Source organism: Quercus robur, chromosome 5 (assembly GCF_932294415.1).
Source record: "Quercus robur chromosome 5, dhQueRobu3.1, whole genome shotgun sequence".
In the NCBI taxonomy this organism is placed as follows: Eukaryota; Viridiplantae; Streptophyta; class Magnoliopsida; order Fagales; family Fagaceae; genus Quercus; species Quercus robur.
Genome location: NC_065538.1, coordinates 7,672,908 through 7,694,164, shown reverse-complemented (window position 1 = coordinate 7,694,164; position 21,257 = coordinate 7,672,908). Strand labels below are relative to the sequence as shown.

Genomic DNA, 21,257 nt, shown 5'->3' with positions numbered 1-21,257 from the left:
CAGCCAGCTTGTCAGATTGCTCATTCTGGACATCTCTGAGCCCATCAATCCTCTCAAGGATGATCTGGAATGCATCTAAAGGTACAACTGATGAGGATAAAGCTCTGCTCCTCTTGCTATGGCCTCTTAAGCTTGAGGGTTGTCCTGCAGCCTCTATTTCAGTCTCCATTGGTCCACCTTCTTCTTGGTCACCTTCCTCTTCATCATCTGGGAGACGAACTCTTATCCTTGTAATGGTTAGAGCGTTGATGGCTAAGGGTGTAGGTATAAGGTTGATATCTTGAGGGATTTCCACACTTTTCAATCTAAAAAGCCTCATAAGAAGGCTGGGAAAGATCAGCTTGGCCCCAGAGGTTGTTTTAGTCTCATTAACAATGGTGTAGAAGATATGAGCACTGATGTCTATGTAGGTGTTCTTCTTGAGTTCCATAAGGAAGATGGCTCTAGCATTGTTGATGGTGGTCAGCTTCCTTACTGGGTACAAATTGAACATCATGATGGTTGTTAGACACCTCATGTCAGCTGGGAAGGCAGTAGTGTTGAGGCATTTCCCTTCTCTAACTCCACCAATATGAGATTGGATAGTTTCAATGGATAGCATCCTGTCCTTGTAATGGGTGAAGTCATGATCATCCAAACCTTCAAACCTGAGCACCTCATCTATGTCATCCACTTCTATGGTGAACTCATGTCCTTGAATCCAACAATTTATCTCATGCTCTCTTAATTTAGCATTAGCATAAAACTCCCTAATCAGAGGCTCACACACTCCAAGCAAGTCACTCAACAACTTATCCTAACCTCTGCCCTGAAAACAACTTGGAATGAAAGTGTCCTTCAAATCCATCAAGTCTGCAAATCTTTCTTGAATGATGGTTGCCTTTATGTAGAACTGAGTGTATCTCTCAAAGTGTTGAAGAAACCTGAACTTGGTATTGTCCATCTTCAGCCTCTTGTCACCCTTCTTGGCAGTAGCTTTCTTTTTTGTAGGAGAAGGAGCCATCAAAAAAAAAAACCCCAAAAACAAAGCACAATAGATGGAAACTCAAAACATTAGTAACATTTTAGTGGCATAGAGAAAGACATAGCATTATACCAAACATTCAGTTCATGCACAGATCAAGATCAACATGTCATGAAATAACCCAAATCAGAAGAACACAGTGCATTTTAACACCAATTTTAAAACATAACACAGTGATAGTGAGTACAGAAACTCAACAAGAATCACCTAGGGTACACAGCAAAAAACATAATCCAATCATGCAATAAATAAACATGGTGACCCAACCATATTTACCATCAGAGTGTATCATAAGAAAATCCCAAAAAATATACATATGGCAATAAGACATATCACAATGGGTATGACATGCTTAAAACATTACAGATCAGTAAACATACTTAATACTAAAATTCATTCATGATAACACTAAAATGTAGCATCTTAAAAGCATAATCAACAAAACCCATTCATTCAAACTCAACAAAAATAACCAAACGCATGTCCAAAACCCCAAGTAACACAATACTCAATAAAAACTCAAATCAAGAAAACCAAGGCAAAGAACATGAAATATATAGTGAGAATAAGAAAACCCTTTTTCTTGAAGATTGAAGTTCAAATGATGAACAAATGGAGGTTTTTTGAGAGTGACTCGATGAGTTTGAGAGAGGTAAAAAGGGGGAAGACAATGAATAGTCACAAAAGTTCGAGGGAAAACTCAAAAAGGTTTTAAAAAACTGACCGATTTGCGCAAAATACGCGATTTTCGCGATTGAGTCAAGTCGCGTTCAAGTCGCCAGGGCAAGTCGCTAGAACACTTAAAACAAAAATTTTGAAAAATTTTTCTAAGTGTTTTTCGCGACTGGAAGTTCCACCCGCAAGAGAGTCATGAGTTGAGCCACGAAACTTTCAGTATGACTCTCGCGACTGGACCTCCACTCGCGTACAAGTCGCCACATTAAATCGCGAGAAACCTAAAAACCCTGATTTTGAAAAATTTTCTAAGTATTTTTCGCGACTAGGACATTGACCTGCCAATGAATCACGAAAACCTACTATATGAGCTCGCGACTAGAGGCATGCGATTGGACTAACCCACGACCAAGTTGCCAAAATAGGGCAACAAGGTTTTTGAAAATTTTGACAATTTTGTAAAATCAAAATGCTTTCCAAAAACAACTAAAATACTCAAAAATCTTTTTGTTATTGATCAACAAAAATTAAGTATGTGAAACACATTTAATCAAGTACAATCACACAAATGAATATGACATTCATTGAACATAGATGTAGGGTCTCAATTTATAGTCCAAGCCCAAAACAAATGGGATGTTGGCCCAATGAGCCCAGTACAATAAATTTGTAGAGAGTGAGTTGAAGAACTAGGCCCTAATAAATTGAACAACGGATAAGTTTAATTTAAACGACTGTCAAATACAAATAAGAGATTTGATCTTAATATATTTTCAGTCCGAGAAGGTTCTCCTTGTATAAATTAATTACAAATGGATACAAAGATAATTTAGATTGCTACAGTCTTTTCTCTCTATTTTTTCCGATCTCCTTTCCATGAAGAGTCTTTTGCATTATATGTCCTCCTTTGGACCATCTTCATCCTACACTTGTTAATCATCCGAACCCTTACTTGAGTACCTATCCCATCAGACACCCTCTCTGGTTTTCTGTGAGTCGTGGTACCCAAGGTAGCACTGTTCAGAGGTCTTCTCCACATAAATGCGGCCAGAAAAGTAGCTATAATGCATTTAATGCGGTGGTGGCAACTTTCCCTTAGATATTTTTAGGTTTCCTTCCTTCTCGTATGTTCATGAAGCATGTCCCTATCATTGGAGCTTCTTGGAGGATCACTCTAATTGGTAGAGTACAAACTTTGAACTATATTCTTCATATCCGAGAAGGAGTTCCTCCTCAAACAACCTTTCATTTGTTCCCTACTTATGAGACTTTAATTGGGAACATCTAAAGACTATTTGCTCTTCTTCGGACCTATCAATATCCTCAGACAAAACCCAAGGCCCAATATACGATCTTGGGCCCTTACCCCTACAATAGCCCCTCAAAATTTCGGTTTTTCCCTCCCACTAGAGAAGAAAAAGTGGGGTTTTGATTTTTAAGAGATAAGATTAGCTAATTTTTTTATTCAGATGTGCGAGAATGCGGTTTTACGCACCTCATAATTGTCACTAACACTTCTTAGCCAACGAGGCGTTATTAATTACTCCAGGTGGCTTTATGTACCCCGCATCCAACGGTAAGGCGCCAATCCAACGACTGACGTTTTTCTTAGAATTTTAAGCAGGAGTATTCTCACTTATTTTCTCCCTCTATATAAAGCCTAAAGGGAACCCATTTTCCTCTTTTCTTCAAAAATCTTCAAGTGCTCTAGAGAATTCCAATGCCCCGTCTCACAAAACGCTCTAAACTCTTGAGTCTCCATAGCTATTTCTTGTAAGAAGTCTTCGAAAATCTTTCTAAAAGTTTCAGAGATTAGCATACGTGTTCCCGTTAGTCTTTATTGCTTTATATTCTCCTTTTTCTTCTCAACCTTCCTTCTCGACCTTTCTTTTTTAGAAGCCTTTCCTTACGTCATTTTTGTTTACTTAGGTGGGTAGGTTCAAGTACTTAGTAGATTCACTGGCCGGTATGAAGGGTTTTAAGGCTAAATACCATATCCCACAAGGGGTGGTTTTAGATTATTATCCCCCGGACTGAGTACTTACTGACAAAGATGTGGGTCAAGTCGTCATTCCCATGATTGGGCTGTGTAGACACTCTCAACGAACAGTTGGGCTTAGGGCTCACGTGGCACGATGTGGTTCACATGTACGAGTGCCACAAGCTCGCTGGTATGGGATACTACCTCAAGTCTCGGTCTGAGGTCGTTAAGCTGATATCCTGTCTCATTAAGTCTAATAAGGGCATGAAGGATGACTACCTAATTGTCTCAGAGGAGTGGAACGACAGTCTTCATTGCCTAACTCGGGCAAGAGATCTAGGTGGGGTACCTCTAGGATCAGTCCCTTTGGAAAGGGATTTAGCTTTTTTAACTTTATTCCTTTTCACTTTTGACACTTCATCTTCTCTTGGTGATAATTTTTATCGGCTGGACCATGATTCCCTTCTCAGATGTTTTTGCAGATAAAAACCACGTTGCTCCGAGGATTAGTTTGACCAACGTTCAAGCTCTCAACTACCTTCTGAGGGCGAAGATTTTTGTGAGTAAAGACGGACAACTGCGAGCCGCTCATCTAATTTTGGACTATGAGACGTCGTCTCGCATCTTCTAGAACTTAGGCCAAGCAATAATGGCTGGAAGTTCAAGATTGGCTTGGATTGACGTCGCCAAGCCAGGATTTTTGGCTCGGAGGGATCTTCCCCTAGTTATGTTGCCACCCCAATATGCTCCTCAGCAAGTAGCTGCTCTAAGAGAGGAGTCGGCCTCATCTCGCCATTATTTAGATGCCGAGATCGACCAATTCCATTTTGGAGAAAAGGAAGGGGTTCTAGAAAGGTCTGTAGAGCTCTCGAATTAGAAGACCGAGTCTGATAGGTTTTCTACCGTCCATCATCCTAGATTAATAGTCACTCGTCTAGACACAAGTTCTGAGGAACGAAAAAGTGCGGATTTGAAGCAAAGAACAGGTTTAAAGGGTCTAATATCCAACAGGAACAAGGGGCAAACTTCTAGAGAGGCCTTTAAGGCCCAGGTCGCTCCTAACCTTCCTCTTCCTCCCTCTTCGCTCCCTACTGATCTCGGGCCGAAAGCCATTCTGGATCCAAGGAAGAAGAGGCCAATAGAGGACCTAGAGAAAGGTGAGGTGGCACCTCAAAAGGGTGCAAAGCAACAGAAGAATCCTAAGGACAAGAGGGCTAAGTTCGTAGACAGCCGAGATGAAGCCGAAATTCTCTAAGGGTAGAGTACTTGGGTCCCATGGCTGGAAATGGATGATGCTCCCATTAGTTGGGATGCTTCAATTTGGGAGTCTCAAAGGGGATATTCCACTTACCTTGCTAAGGCTTTGGAGTAGCCTTTCCTCCTCCCCCAAGACATGGAAGGTCTTAGATGCACCAAGCAACCGGACCTCTTCATGTCATTGAAGAGGGACGTTGCGATGGTAAGCTAACTAAGTCACATGTTCGTTTATATATGCACTTACTTTCATAACCCCTTTGCCGTTTTTATGCAGCTTACTCAACAAGTATATGTAGCTGAGGAGTGGGTCAAGAACGCCCGCGAGGAGGTTAGGGTCGAGGCTAACTCTTGTCTCGAAACTGAGAAGGCCCTTGGAGCCCTTAAGCAAGAATAGGCGAGGTTGTCTGAGAAGCTCAAGGGAGCTATCTAGGCTCGCCAGAATGCTGAGGCAGGTCTGAAGACCACAAAGAGGCAGGCCGAGGATATACGACAGCAACTACACGTCACAGAGATAAACCTGGCCACCGAGAAACAATCTGTCTTGGACCTCAAGGCAGAGTTGCAAAAAGTCAAAGACACAGCTCAGGTGTCCAGGGAAGCCGCTGAAGCTATAGTGAAGGCGTCCTATGAACGTGGGGTGCAAGATACGGAGGCACGGCTATCAGAGGAGGTGGTCGTAGTATGTAAGGACTACTGCACCGAGTCCTAGGGAGTGGCAATGGACTGGGCGGGAGTCCCTGCAGACTTCGAGCTGAGGAGGGCTGAGAATATCTTCTTCCCAAAGGACATTCAAGAAATCCCTGAGTCGGACCCTCTTCATGAGCAGCTTCTTCCTACCCAAGCTTCCCTTCCTGATGTCGAAGTTCCTGAAGGGGCTGGAGTGGGTAAGGAAGCTCAGTCACCAATGAAGGATAAGCCTTTTGAAGACTCCCTTATAATTATGGATGTGGTCCTTTAGGCCAAGGACGTGGAGGTTAAGTCCAAAGCTGATGACGTCCATTCCAAGGCTGCTGATCCTAAGAAAGACCCCCTCAAAGACAAAGCCTAGAACCCTAGATATAGGGTTTTCTTTTGTAGTCTTCTTTCTTTTTATAAATTTTTGTAATGGCATTTTGCCTTCAAACAATGTATTCCTTTTTATTGAATGAAAAGTGTTTATTTTATTTTATTTTATTTCTCGTACCTTTACTATTGTATGTTTCGAAGCTTATGACAGTCATAAATAGTGTTGAACAGTTGTTGCTTTATTTCCAATATGTTCTAACAATAATTCATTATTGGTGTTTCAAGAAATATAACTAAGTATCAGCAAGAGAGAGTTATAACGAATTAATCCTTATACAATGAGTGTTGAATATGAAGGAAATAAGTAACATACCTTGTAACTTAAGTTCTGTTTAATATTTATAAGGATGCCCTTGAGTGTTAATTTCACCAAAGTGTGTGATCCGAGAGACCATACATAACTTAGGATCTATCTAACACTTATAAAGATACTACTGAGTGTTAATTTCTCCTAAGCCTGTGGTCTGAGGAGTTATGCAAGACTTAGGTTCGGTTTAATACTTGAATAGATGCCAAAAGTAATTAATTTCCCCTAAACTTGTGGTCCGAGAAGCCATACAAGACTTAGGTTCTATTTAATACTTGAATAGATGTCAAAAGTAATTAATTTCCCCTAAGCCTATGGTTCGAGGAGCCATGCAAGACTTAGGTTTTGTTTAATACTTGAATAGATGTCAAAAATAATTAATTTCCCCTAAGCATGTAGTCCGAGAAGCCATACAAGATCTAGGTTCTGTTTAATATTTGAATAGATGCCAAAAGTAATTAATTTCACCTAAGCCTGTGGTTCGAGGAACTATACAAGACTTAGGTTCTGTTTAATACTTGAATAGATGCCAAAAGTAATTAATTTCCCCTAAGCCTGTGGTTCGAGGAGCCATACAAGACTTAGGTTCTGTTTAATACTTGAATAGATTGAGTAACAATAAGCACGATACCTTTACAAAACAAAAGAATTTATTGATAAAGGATATTTTCATGAATAATAATACATTTTCAAATTGTTTACATTCCAAGGGCACAGTATTACATGCTCATCTAAGTTCTAGGAAATATGCCCCTATACCAGCCACAGAGGTGATGCGATATGGTCCTTCCCATTTGGATCCTAGCTTTTCTCATGTTGGGTTTTTTGCAGTACCCAAAACTTTCCTCAATACCAATCTCCAGACACTAGTGGCCTCAGCTTTACTTTGGCATCATAATCTTACCTGAGTTTATGTTGGTAGTATGCCAATTGGACCATTGCAGTTTCTCTCCTGTCTTCAATAAGATCTAAGCTCTTTTCTAGCAACTCATTGTTACTGCTTTGGCTGAATGAGCTGGTCTTTAGTGTTGGAAAGCCCATTTCTAAAGGAATAACAGCCTCGGCTTCATAAGTCATCGAAAATGGGGTATCTTCTATTGATCTACGAGGCGTGGTTCGATACACAGGACATGTGGTAGTTCTTCCACCCATCTTCCCTTTGCATCATCTAACCTTTTCTTGAGTCCATTCACTATGACCTTATTAATAGCCTCGGCTTGTCCATTTCCCTAGGGATAGGCTGGGATAGAATATCTGTTCGTAATTCCCAATTCACAACAGTATCTCCTGAAGGACGTACTATCAAACTGAAGACCATTGTCCGAGATGAGGGAATAAGGGACCCCAAACTTGGTAACAATGTTTTTCCAAATAAACTTCTTAGCATCCACATCATTGATATTTGCTAAAGGTTCAACTTCAACCCATTTAGTGAAATAATTAATGCCGATCAACAGATACCTTTTGTTACCTGCTGCTTTGGGAAAGGGCCAACTATATCTATGCCCCATTGAGCAAAAGGCTAGTGGCTGGATAGGGGGTTAAGAACTCCTCCCGGTTGGTGTATGTTTGGTGCAAACTTCTGACATTGATCACACTTCTTCACATACTCTTGTGCTTCTTTCTACGTATTTGGTCACCAGTAACCCTGAGTGATGGCTCTGTAAAACAAAGACCTGCCTCCTGTGTGGCTTCCACAAATCCCTTTATGCAGCTTCTTGTGGAGTAGCTTTGTCGCTTCAGGGTGAACACAGAGTACATATGGCCCAGAAAAAGAGCGCTTGTACAATTTTTGGTCCTCGGACAGCCAAAGACGAGGCATTTTTCTCTTTATCTTATCAGCTTCTGATTTGTCTTTCGGCAAGATGTCCCCTCTCAGATATAGTACTATAAGATCCATCTAGCTAGGCCCTACTCTGACTTGGTGAATATGAATCGCTTGTCCCTTTACCTCTGTGGGTTTACACAAGTCTTCTATAAGGATAACCCGAGGTAGGCTCTATGCCAAGGAGGTCGCCAACGTGGCTAGGGAATCGGCGTGTGTGTTTCCACTCCTGGGGACGTGCAATAGGGTGAAGGATTCAAATCCTAATTGCAAATGTCTAACCTGACTTAAATACCCTTGCATCCTCTCATCTCTTGCTTCTAGTTCATCCTTCACCTGGCCGATGACTAGCCTTTAGTCTGAGAACATCTTTACTGTCTTTCCTCCCATTCTTTGAACCATGGACATTCCCTCCAGCAAGGCTTCGTACTCAGCTTCATTATTCATGGTTGAGAAGCTCAATCTTAGTGACTTCTTAATGGTGAGCTTCTCGGGTGAGATGAGAACTAGCCTCACTCCAGAGCCCCTTTGATTTGCTGCATTGTCGACGTATACCTTCTAGAATAAAGGTTCTTGCAGTGCCAACCAATTTTTCATCCATGTTCTGTGTCGTTGATGTTTCTTCTAATGAGGGTTCAGTGAACTCAGCCACGAGGTCTACTAGTACCTAACCTTGACAGAAGTACGAGGTATGTATTTGATGTTAAAAGCCCCTAGTACTATGCCCCACTTTGCAATCCTCCTCGTGTAATCAGCACTTCGAAGTATGGCCCTAAGTGGAAGTTGAGTTAGGACGATGACTGTATGTGCTTGGAAGTAATGGGGAGGCTTTCGTGTACCATGCACCACTGCCATGATGGCCTTCTCCAGTGGTAGATAGCGAATCTCGGCCTCATGTAGTGATTTGCTCACATAATAGACTAGCCGTTGTACTCCATTGTCAACCCGAATCAATACTAAACTTACAGCATGAGGGGCCACCACAATATAAGAAAACAAGACCTCATCCATCCCAGGACTGGACATGATAGGTGGCCGAGATAGATATTCTTTAAGTTGCTGAAATGCCAAAGAACACTCCTCAGTCCATTCAAATCCCTTTTATTTATTCATCAATAGGAAGAAAGGTCTACATCTATCTATAGACTGAGAAATAAACCAGCTTAGAGCAGTAGTCATTTTGGTTAGCTTCTGAACTTCTTTGGGATTCCGAGGTGGTTGCAAATTGTTTATGGCCTTAACCTAGTCGGGATTAACTTCAATTCCCCAGTGGGTCACCATATAGCCCAGGAATTTTCCTAATCCCACACCAAAAGAACATTTGGAGGCGTTAAGGCGTAGCTTGTGTTTTCTCAGTATTTCAAAAATATTTCCGAGGTCTCCCACTTGCTTGGACACCACCTTACTTTTCACCACTATGTCATCTATATAGACTTCAATATTCTTGCCCAATTGAGGTTCAAACATCTTAGTCATCATCCTTTGATAGGTGGATCCTGCATTTTTCAAGCCGAAGGGCATTACCTTGTAATGGTAGTTTCCAGTGGGAGTAACAAAAGTTGTCTTCTCTTGGTCATCTAAAACTAGCGGTATTTGATGGTATTCTTGAAAGGCATCTAAAAAGCTTATCTGAGGATGGCCTACGGTAGCATCTACCAGCTGGTCTATCTGAGGCATAGGAAATGGATCTTTTGGGCAAGCCCTGTTTTAAATCCATGAAATCCACACACACTCTCCATTTTTCGTTCTTTTTTCTTTACTACCACAATATTGGCCAGCCACTCAGGATAGAAAACTTCTTTGATAGCCCCCACCTATTTAAGCTTCATCACCTTGTCTTTGATAGCATCAGAATGATCTCTAGATGAGCACCGAGGAGGTTGTTTTTTTGGGGGTAATAGATGGATTGACATCTAAATGGTGACGAATGAAATTTAGGTCCACCCCCGGGGCTTCATAAGCATTCCACGCGAATACATCCATGTTTTTTCTCAGGAATCCGATTAGCTTTTCTCTTTCTTGGGGAGGCAGTTGGGAGCCGACTTGAAAGAACTTTTCCAGATCATCGCCAACAGCAACCTTTTCTAGATCTTTGCACTTTGCTTCCTCGGTTGATCCATTACCAGGCAATACCGGAGTTCTTGATTGCTATAAGTTTCTTTCAATAGAGGTTGAGGACTCCGCATTGGGCCTATGTAAGATGGTGGCCACCATGCATTGCTTAGCCATGGACTGATTCCCTACAATCTCTTTAACCTGGCCGTTGGACGGATACTTCACCTTTTGGTGTAGGGTAGAAGAAACGGCTTCTAAGGCATAAAGCCAAGGTCTAGCTACAATAGTCGTATAAGGTGAATAAGCATCCACCACAATGAAGTCCACTTCCACCATATCCAAACCGGTCTGTATGGGCAGTCCAATCTGACCTCTTGGAGTAACTGTCTTCCCCTTGAAACTTACTAGTGGGGAATTGTATGCCGTTAGGTCCTCGGGTTTCAAATCCAGCCTCTTGTACAAGTGGGGGTATATTATCTCAACAACACTTGATTTACCAACAATCTTTTCATATCATACCCCCTATCCTAAGTGTGACTACCAAAGCATCGTCATGGGGTTGGATAGTTCCGATCTTATCGTTGGCCGAGAAGACCAGAACTAGTAGAGCCTCTATTCTGGCTCTTTTTTGGCTCTGAATTGTTATCTTCGGTTGATAGTCGAGCCATAGACATCACTCTGGAGGAATAAGAACCGGTCCTACTGGGGGTAGCAAAGATGACATTGATCATTCCTAGATGAGGTCTTGTAGAAGCATCTCTTTGGAGATTCGAACCTGTCTGCCCCACTTGGCTGCTAGAATGGTGTAGCAGTTGCTTTAACTTCCCATCTCTAACCAACTAGTCTAAATGGTCCCACAAATTTCTGCAGTCTTCTGTAGTGTGCCCCTAATCCTGATGATATTGGCAATAAAGGCTCTGGTTGCGTCTCGTGGGGTTTCTAGCCATCTTGTTTGGCCATTTGAAGAATGAATTGTTCTTAATCTTATCTAGAACCTAATGCACCAGCTCTTGGAATACTACATTAACAGTCTGGGTGTTGGTAGGCCCTGATTATCCAATAAAATCTCTCTGAGGTCGGTTGTTATTGAATCGGTCTGATATGAAATCCCTTCTCTCCTGAGGGATAACCTTAGTCTTTCATTTACCTAGTTATTGGTCCATAAACTGGTCCAGGCTGGTGACTGGTTTTCTTGTTAGGGACTTCCTTAAACCATGCTTGGTTAGGAGGCCACTCTTGAAGGTACTGATGGCAACGTCCTCAAAGTTACCATCGATCTCATTGTACATCTCCCAATACCTGTCTGAGTATGTTTTTAGGATCTCTCCTTCTCACATGGACAAAGACAATTGGGAGTCTAAGGGCCGAAGGACCCTGGTATATGTGATAAAACAGGAGCTAAATGCCCGAGTGAGTTCCTTGAAGGAATTTATAAAATCAATCCTCAGGCCATCGAACCATCTCATCGCCACGGGTCTCAAACTGGATGGGAACACTTTGCACATCAAGGCTTCGTCCTTAGAATAGACAGCCATTCTCTGATTGAAATGGTTCACATGCTCCACCGGGTCCGTTCACCCATTGTAGATGGTGAATGTTGGCTGATGGAAATGCTAAGAAAGAGTTGCCCTTTTGATTTTATGCATGAAGGGTGACTTGGAAATCTGGTTCAAGGCTTTGCTCATTGCATCATTTCCCAATCCTCTGTGAGTTGGGCTCTTGCATCTGCGTTCACTATGGTACTCCTCTTCATATGAGAAGGATTTGCTAGGAGGAGTCCTTGATCTACATCGATAAACGCTATCCTTCTCATTGTCGGAAAAGGAATCAGATGGGGTGGGAGTTCATTTTCGTTGTGCATGGCGTAACTTCTTCTTAAGCTGGTCAATATTCCTTTGCATGGCTTTATCATGTTGTTCTTGAGAGACGTGACTCCCACCTCGAGAGTGGCTTTTGCTTGTATGCATAACGTGCATGCTGCCCTCTTGATCTTTCCTACGCTCAAGGTTGGCGAAAGGATTTTCACATTGAGATGCTATGGATTCTGCCTGATGTGGGCTTGAATCTACCATAGTTAACCGTTGTTTTCACTATCACACAAGTTCTTCCCACAGATGGCACCAATTGTACAGTCTCAATTTACAGTCCAAGCCCAAAACGTATGGCATGTTGACCCAATGAGCCTAGTACAATAAATTTTTAGAGAGTGGGTTAAAGAACTAGACCCTAATAAATTGAACGACATATAGGTTTAATTTGAATGACTGTCAAATACAAATAAAAGATTTGATTTTAATATATTTTCAATCTAAGGAGGTCCTCCTTGTATAAATTAATCACAAATAGATACAAAGATAATTTAGATTGCTACAGTTTTTTCTCTCTATTTTTTCCGATCTCCTTTCCATGAAGAATCTTTCGCATTATATATCCTCCTTTGAATCATCTTTATCCTACACCTGTTGATCATCTAAGTCCTTACTTAAGTACCTATCCCATCAGACACCCTCTCTGGTTTTCTGTGAGTCATGGTAGCTAAGGTAGCACTATTCAAAGGTCTTCTCCACATAAATGTGGCCAGAAAAGTAGCTGCAGTGCATTTAATATGATGATGGCAGCTTTCCCTTAGATATTTTTACGTTTCCTTCATTCTCGTATGTTCATGAGGCATGTCCCTATCATTGGAGCTTCTTGAAGGATCACTCTAATTGCTAGAGTATATAATTTGAACTATATTCTTCATATTCGAGGAGGAGTTCCTCCTCGGACAACTTTTCATTTGTTCCCCACTTATGAGACTTTAACTGGAAATATCTAATAACTATTTGCTCCTCCTCGGATCTATCAATGTCCTCAGATAAAGCCCAAGGCCCAATATACGATCTTGGGCCCTCACCCCTATAATAGACATGTGTGATGTGTATCGGTACCAAAGATAAGATAGTCCTTAGTCTAAAATGAAATTTCAATGATCAATTCAATCAAGACATACACAATTAGTACTAGATAGAGTGACCCATCTCAATAATAGAAATATGCATACATGACGTCCCATAAAACATGATTACATAACTTGTAAAGCTTTTCATTTGGCTCCATATACATCATATCATTTGATCTTTTTGAATCATTACTTCTCATTGTGAGAACAATGCCTGAAATTTTTTATATTTCAATTTGGGAGCAAGCCTTTGGCTTTTTGAGCATCATACATTTCATTTTACGTCACTTTCCCTTTTTCCCAGTCAAATACTAGTATATGCAACAGGCTTTTGCAGCTCAATATCTCTTTTCATTTGAAGATTTACATTTGGTGAGCTCTTTAAACAAAAACAATAAAATAAATGAGTGGGAAGATATATAGGCACAAGTCTATACATGTCTCAAGATCAACAATACCATTGACTAATCATTCATGACAAGTTTGAAGATTTATTTACAACAGTCACATAGATGTCAAGATTTCTCCCACAGAGATATGAGTGCATAAGGAACAAGTTATGCTCGTAAATGCACAAGGCCATTTGTACAAAGGTACAAGGCAAAATTTGTTTGTGACAAAACACAATAATGTCGATCAAACTTTTTGGATTTTTTACTTTTTATGTGTTTTTGGATTTTTGACATAAAAATAAGAAAAGATTGATAAAAAACAACAATGTAAAAACATTTAAAACAAATGCAGACAAACAAACAATTTTCAACTCAAGCTAGCAAAAAAACACACAACTAAGCATAGTCACAAAACGTAGGAAGTATTGATGCATGAACATGTTATAATGCTTATGCATGAGTACCCCTCTTCACTCACATGTCACATGCGTTTGGGGTGATATCCTTATAGGATTGGGTACGAGTGTTATGGGATCCAGACCTTTTGTTGAAGCTTGCCAAATAGGTGGTGAATGCATCAATCATCTTCATAACATCCATCATTCCAGAATCACCATCTCGACCTCTTGATTGCTCAACAGCCCAATTCCTTTTGTCATTTATTGGTCCTCTTGAACTTTGATCCCTAGCATTATTCAATACTCTCAACTTATGACAATTAGGTCTGGTGTGCCTTTGAAGTCCACAATGATGATAGACATGGTTCGTTCTCGGACCTCTTTGTGATCTTGGAAGAGATTTCCCTTTGACTTCAGGTCTGACCACTGATTGGTTGCAGGGCTTATTCAACACCCATTGGTTAGCCACATTCTTTTTCTTCTCCTCCTTCACTTTCTCAACAATAGGGGTAACCACTATTAGCTCCTTGGCTTTCACAAACTCCACTTCCTTGGAGACATTGATAGCTGAACTACTTTCTCTAGTATATCCCAATCCGGTTTTATCGGAGAAAGGTTTTTAATGAGAAAGAACTTCATCAAGCTTCTTGGAGGACACTCGCTCTACTTTGGCATTGGCTTGAACCACCTCAAGCTCAAGGAATTTTACCTTTGTGTAAGCTTCGATTGGCTCACCATTCAGCGTCTCTATTTCACACTTGGCCTCCTTATAACGTACTAGAAGACTTCTATAGTCTTCCTTTTCCTTTTTCATCTTTTTCACAGTTGACTTGGCCATCCTTGCATATTCTCCTGACTTCTCAAGGAGGGAATTGTAGTTTTCTTGAAGACCCGTATTACTTTCATCTTCTTCAACATCCAATTCTTCTACAACTTCCATTGATTCCTTATCACTATAATCTCCAAGCTCTTCAACAAGCTTACTCAAATCATCCATCAATTCAACATAAGCAACAGTCATAAAAGATGAGTAATTCCCTTCTCCATCACAGCTTTTCTCCGAATCAGAGTTGGAAGAATCTGAGTCACTAAAAGTACTGGCATAGGCCTTGCCCTTCGTTCTCAAGTAATTAGGACATTCCTTTTTGAAATGGCCATGTCCATTACATTCAAAACAAGTGACCCCTTGAGTGGAATGGGACTCCTTCCCTTATCTCTTTTTGAAGCCCTTTTTATCCTTTCCAAAACTTGGGAACTTCCCTTTTTCAGCAAATTTACCACTGTTCTTAAACTTTAGGAATTTCCGGAAATTTTTCACAAGGTAAGCAACATCCTTTTTGACAACATCCTCATTCGATGAGTCGTGAGTCTCTACCCTTTCATTAATAGTCTTAAGAGCAAGAGATTTTCTCTTCCTTTGTGTGGGCAACGACAGCTCATAAGTCTGAAGCGAGCCAATCAGCTCTTGGACTTTGATATCATCAAGGTCCTTGCTCTCCTCAATTGCTGTGACCTTTGCACGAAAGCTCTCCAGCAATGAACGAAGAATTTTCCTAACTATTTTCGAGTCCTTTGTTTTCTCCCCCAAGTTGAACTTGCCAATGACCACTTCATTCAGCTTGCTATAGAAAGAGTCAAAAGATTCATCTTTACTCATTTTTAGCTCCTTAAACTGGGTGGTCAGCATCTACAACTTGGTGTCTTTCACCTTCTTTGTTCCTTTATAAGTGATCTCTAATATCTCCCATGCCTTCTTGGCAATAGTGATGTGAGATATCCTGTGGAATTCATCTGGAGATACACCACAAAAAATAGCGTTTAGTGCTTTACTATTCGCATTAGACGCTGCGAGATCTACCTTATCCCACGTGGATTTGGTAGCCTCCGGCCTAGTCCATCCAACATCAACGGCATCCCAAACAGTTTCATCTATTGAACATACAAATGCCCTCATTCGGACTTTCCAAAATACATAATTGCTACCATCAAAATATAGTGGTGCATTTAAAGATTGAGGCCGGTCCATCTCAAACAGGGTCAAGAATCAAACTAGGGTAATTAAACCATAGCAAGTGCACCCGCTTTGATACCAATTGAATGTTCAAAATGTGTGTAAAACACTCTTGAACGTTTAGACTCCCAAATTACAAATGACCAATTCAAGCTTATCAACAAACAATGTGTAACATCCCGTGAGATTAAAGAAAAAGAAAAAGGAAAAAAAAAAAAAAAAAAAAAGTAAGTCAGAATTTTTGTGGACCAATGTGCCCCCACCTAACCCCACTACCCATCACACAATCCACTCCCTCTTTTCTCTCTTTGGCCAGTCACTCCCACTATTGTTCTCCTTTTCTTTTTCTTTTTCAGTCAACACAACACACATACACACACTCCTCTCCCTCACAATCCCACCGGTACATTCCTCATCCTCACCTCTACCATTTTTTCCGGCAAAATCACTAGAAAATCCTCAAGAACATCACACCTTCACATAAGTTAATTGAGGTAAAAGTCTTAATCTCTTTTGATGAGTATTATGTTCTTATTTGAGGTTATTTTACCCAAGCTTTAATAATGATTTTCATGTGATTTAAGAGCTTTGGAAATGATATTCATGTGTTATACGTATGGGTTTTGGTCTTGGTGGATGTAATTGTTGAGTGAGTTCATGCTTTTTACAATGTTGGGTATCTAGGGCTTGTTATGGTGAAAATTTAGGGGTTTTGAGGTATATCTTGTGAAATGAAATTGTGAATATAATTTTATGGTTTATTTGGAGCTAGTTAAAGATCTAAATTGTTTGTTTGAAAGGATATTGTGATTTTGGTGTCATGGGTCTCTTGATGATGTTGTGAAAACCATGTGGAAACTATTTTTAAATTATTGAGGTTTTGATGTTAGAAATAATACCTTGTATGATTCATAAGTATAATGGGAGTCTATGTCTTGTAAAGTAATTGGTTGAGAAACTTTGGAGATGGAAAATATTATTTGTGAGGCTAAATCTAGGCTTGCCTAATTTAGTGCTTATTTGGCAATTCCTAATATGTAGCTAGATATAATTTCAAGCTTTGTGCTCATTGTGATAGATTTGCTTGACATTGTTTAGGTTCTAGCTAATCTCCCCTTGGAGCTTGGAGAATTAGGATTTTGCGGTTGCTAGGTAAGTAGCTTTTTAATGGGTATTTTTGAAAAATAACCATATCTTATAAATATTGTTTTTGGGTCAAACACATTTTGGAAAATTAATGGTGGAACTATGTTTTTGTAAAAGGTTTTGTGTTATGACCCTACTATATATGATTATATATGAAAATGCATATTCTTATTGCATATGGGGGATTTGCATGATTTGTTAGCAAAGAAAAGACTAGCATCTTTGATTAAATTCTAGAAAATGCACATCATGGATTTATTGCATTATTTGCAAAAATATAAAGATGCTTTATCTTGGCCTATGTTATTTGGGAAGTTAATACAAAATCTCTTGGGCAAGAAATAAGTTGAAGGCATTGAGAACCTTGTGAATATCTTGGGCATTCAAATGTTTTATGAAACTACTTAGAAGTGAAATTATGTATTTTGAATTAAAGTTATGTGAGCTCTTTATGTTCTACCCATGTGCTGTGACATGTGATTACTCGGTAATTACCTAGCTAGATACTATAGTTTGTGTGACATTAGTATCTTAGCACCCGTCTTTGTGATGGTTATTAGTTCCTGCTTTGTGTCGGCGATGAGCTCCGGCTTTATGTCGGCAGTTTAGTTCCGGCTTTGTGTCGGCAATGAGTTCCGGCTTTGTGTCGGCGATTATCATGTGGCCTTGGGTTAGATTTTCTGGTTTGGAACGGTGTGTTATTGCTCACAGTATAGTAAGTAGTTTCATGTTGAGATATTTTGAGGAATATATAGTATGTAATCTCATGAGAACATTTTGAGAAGTTTTGTGCTGTGTCAATTTATTCATTATTGTCATATTATTTTTGGGAAATGGTTTTGTAGAAACTATTTGGAAACTCCCGAATTAAAAGCATGATTTGTAAACTGTTACCATCATGAAACTTGCATTTCCCCACCCCCTTTAATTTTGCTACTTACTGGGCTTTGTCTCATTCCATTATTTTTATAACTTTTCAGAGTAGGCAACAATCTTTTGAGACAGCTTTTTGGTGGCTAATAGTAGTTAGACTAACTACTGATGGAGGCTGATTTTTTGTGTAATGGATATATTAGATGGTGTACATCTTAGTCTAGGCTTGACTCATTTTTTGTATATTATAGTGGTTATTACTGTATTTCCACTGTTGGGACAAGCTGTTGTTATGTAATTGTTGTTTTCAGACCTCTATTCTTTTGTGGCCTATGGTCCTTGTAATTAATGCTTAGAGCTCTGACTTACTCTGAAAGTATATTCTATGGGATGATTATGATAATCCTTGTTGTTGGCACTCGATAATAATTATGTGGATTGAATTGTCAAAAAGGAAAAAAAAAAATTACAGGTACTTGAGACGTCTCTCTCATGTTTTGGACCCTTTGGGGTTTGGGGCGTGACAGTTATGGTATCAGAGCTTAGGTTATGATTCTGTAGACTTTGAAAATAGGAATTAATTTTGATTTAAGTCAGAGCATTAGGGGTTTGATGAATTCTTAATTTTGTTCCTTTGTTTCAGCTTCCACCTGCTATTCTTTTTTTTTTTTTTCCTTACCTATCTTTTCTATGTTAACCTTCTATGTTGCCTTGTGATTTACTTGCTTGTTTCTTGGGTATAGGTATAAGTACCTTGGTACATTATGCCTCCTAAAAAGAAAGCACGTAAAGTAAGGCATGTGGATGAGGTTACAGCTCCAGAGCATGGCCATAGGCAACGCCAAGAGCGTGAGAGATCTGTCACTCCTGATGGTGGCGAGATTGACGAGGTGGCAGACAAGATTTATGCTAGGATTGCTAGAGCAGTCCAAGGTGGTGAACGTAGGAGGGGAGATTGCCTTTTTGGGGAGTTTCGTAAGCAAAACCCTCCAACTTTTGATGGGGGACTTGATCCTATGGCAGTAGAGAATTGGTTGCTAAAGATGGAAAAATTACTGAGAGCCCTTGAATGTACTGATGCTCAGAAGGTGTTGTATGCCACTTATGCTCTTCAGGGTTCTGCTGATAGATGGTGGTCAAGCACTGAGCCATTGTTGAGTACGGAGTTGGGAAGGGGCACTCCCATTACTTGGGAGAAGTTTAAGGAAGTTTTCAATAGGACATACTTCCCCGATGTAGTGAGGGACCGTAAGGCAAGAGAATTTTCTGATTTGGTTCAGGGGGCTATGACAGTGGAGGAGTATGTTGCTAAGTTTATTGAGCTCTCTCGCTTTGCTCCTTACTTGATTCCGGATGAGTCCAAGAAAGTGAAAAAGTTTCGGGAGGGCCTTGATGGTAGGATTCGCCCTCTCATTATAGCCTCTGGAGTGGATACTTTTACGGAGGCTGTGAAGCGGGCAATGAGTCTTGAAGAAGACTTTAAGTACAACCCCATTTCCAAGGAGAGTGAAAAGAAGCAAGGGCCCTTTAATTCTCAACATGGTAAGGGTCAAGGGCATAAGAAAGGATTCTTTAAAAACTCGGGTAATAGAGGACAATGTTCTAGGCATAGCAAGAGTGCCTATCCTCAATCTGGTGATAAGAAGTGGCCTTGCATTCGTTGTGGTAAAACCCATGAGGGTCAAACTTGCATGGAGGGAGTAAAGTTATGCTACACTTGTAAGCAACCCGGACACTTTGCTAGGCAATGCCCAACTACCAAGGGCTCGGGTTCCTCTTCCTCATCTCAAGTTGCAAAGGGTAATGACAATGGGAAGAAGGTGCAAGGTAGAGTGTATGCCTTGACTACTCAGGATGCTCAGGCCACGGATACAGTGGTGGCAGGTAAACTTCCTTTGTTCTCTGCACATGCTAAAGTTCTTTTTGATCCTAGTTCTACACATTCTTTTGTTTCTTGTGCATTTGCTAAGAATCATGACAAGAGCCCCGAACTACTTGACTTTGAGTTATCGGTTTCTACCCTTGTTGGTGATACTTTGTTGACTAATCTTGTGCTTAAGTCTTGTATTATTTGTATTGAGGGTAGAGAGTTATTGGCTGATTTGGTGCTGTTAGATATGCATGATTTTGATGTCATTTAGGCATGGATTGGTTGGCTTCTTACCATGCTAGTGTGCATTGTTTTGAGAAAGAGGTGGTGTTTACGCCTCCAGGTGAATCAGAATTTCTATTTAAGGCTTCATATTTGCCTTTTATGCCTCGTGTGATATCATGCATACAAGCAAACCGCTTACTTAGAAAGGGATGCCAAGGATTCCTTGCTAGTGTAGTGGAGTTACAAAGTGGAGAATCAGAGATAGGAGACATTCCCATTGTGAGGGAATTTTCAGATGTTTTTCCTAATGATCTACCTGGGTTGCCCCCGGATCGTGAGATTGAGTTCTCTATTGATCTCCTTCCTGGCACTGCGCCTATTTCTAAGGCACCATATAGAATGGCACCCTCAGAGTTGAAAGAACTTAAGGAGCAATTGGTAGAATTGTTGGACAAAGGGTTTATTCGCCCTAGTGCCTCGCCTTGGGGAGCTCCAATTTTATTTGTCAAGAAAAATGATGGGTCTATGAGATTATGTATTGATTATCGTGAGCTTAATAGAGTCACCATAAGGAATAAATATCCTTTGCCTCGTATTGATGACCTATTTGATCAGTTGCAAGGAGCACAAGTCTTTTCTAAGATTGATCTTCGTTCTGGTTACCACCAGTTGAAGATTAAGGGTGAGGACATACCAAAGACGGCCTTTCGGACTAGATATGGTCATTATGAATTTTTGGTGATGCCGTTTGGATTAACAAATGCCCCTGCTGCTTTTATGGATTTGATGAATAGGATATTTCATGAGTACTTGGACCGATTTGTTATTGTGTTCATTGATGATATTTTGATTTATTCTAAGAGTCAAGAAGAGCATGAAGAACACTTGAGGATTGTTTTACAGATTCTAAGAGAAAGAAAGTTGTATGCTAAGCTGAAGAAGTGTGAATTCTGGTTGAATCAAGTAATGTTCTTGGGTCATGTGATATCTAAGGATGGAATTACAGTGGATCCTAATAAGATAGAAGCGGTGGTTAGTTGGGATAGGCCTACAAATGTGAGTGAGGTTAGAAGTTTCTTGGGCCTTGCTGGTTACTACAGAAGATTTGTAGAGGGATTTTCCTGCATTGCAGCTCCTTTGACACAATTAACTCGAAAGAATGTTAAATTTGAGTGGACGGAAGAATGTGAGAAAAGCTTCCAAGAGCTAAAG

The 21,257-nt window shown here is 40.3% G+C and overlaps 1 protein-coding gene across 1 annotated transcript; it reads left to right on the top strand.

Moving 5' to 3' along the window:
- The first annotated feature begins 16,171 nt into the window (after window positions 1-16,171).
- On the top strand, window positions 16,172-20,091 carry LOC126727742 (uncharacterized). Its single transcript, XM_050433660.1, has 3 exons — window positions 16,172-16,425; window positions 17,030-17,083; window positions 18,694-20,091. Exon 3 carries the CDS (start codon window positions 18,715-18,717, stop codon window positions 20,089-20,091), a length of 1,377 nt encoding a protein of 458 aa, XP_050289617.1. The 5' UTR covers window positions 16,172-16,425; window positions 17,030-17,083; window positions 18,694-18,714.
- Window positions 20,092-21,257: the final 1,166 nt, after the last annotated feature.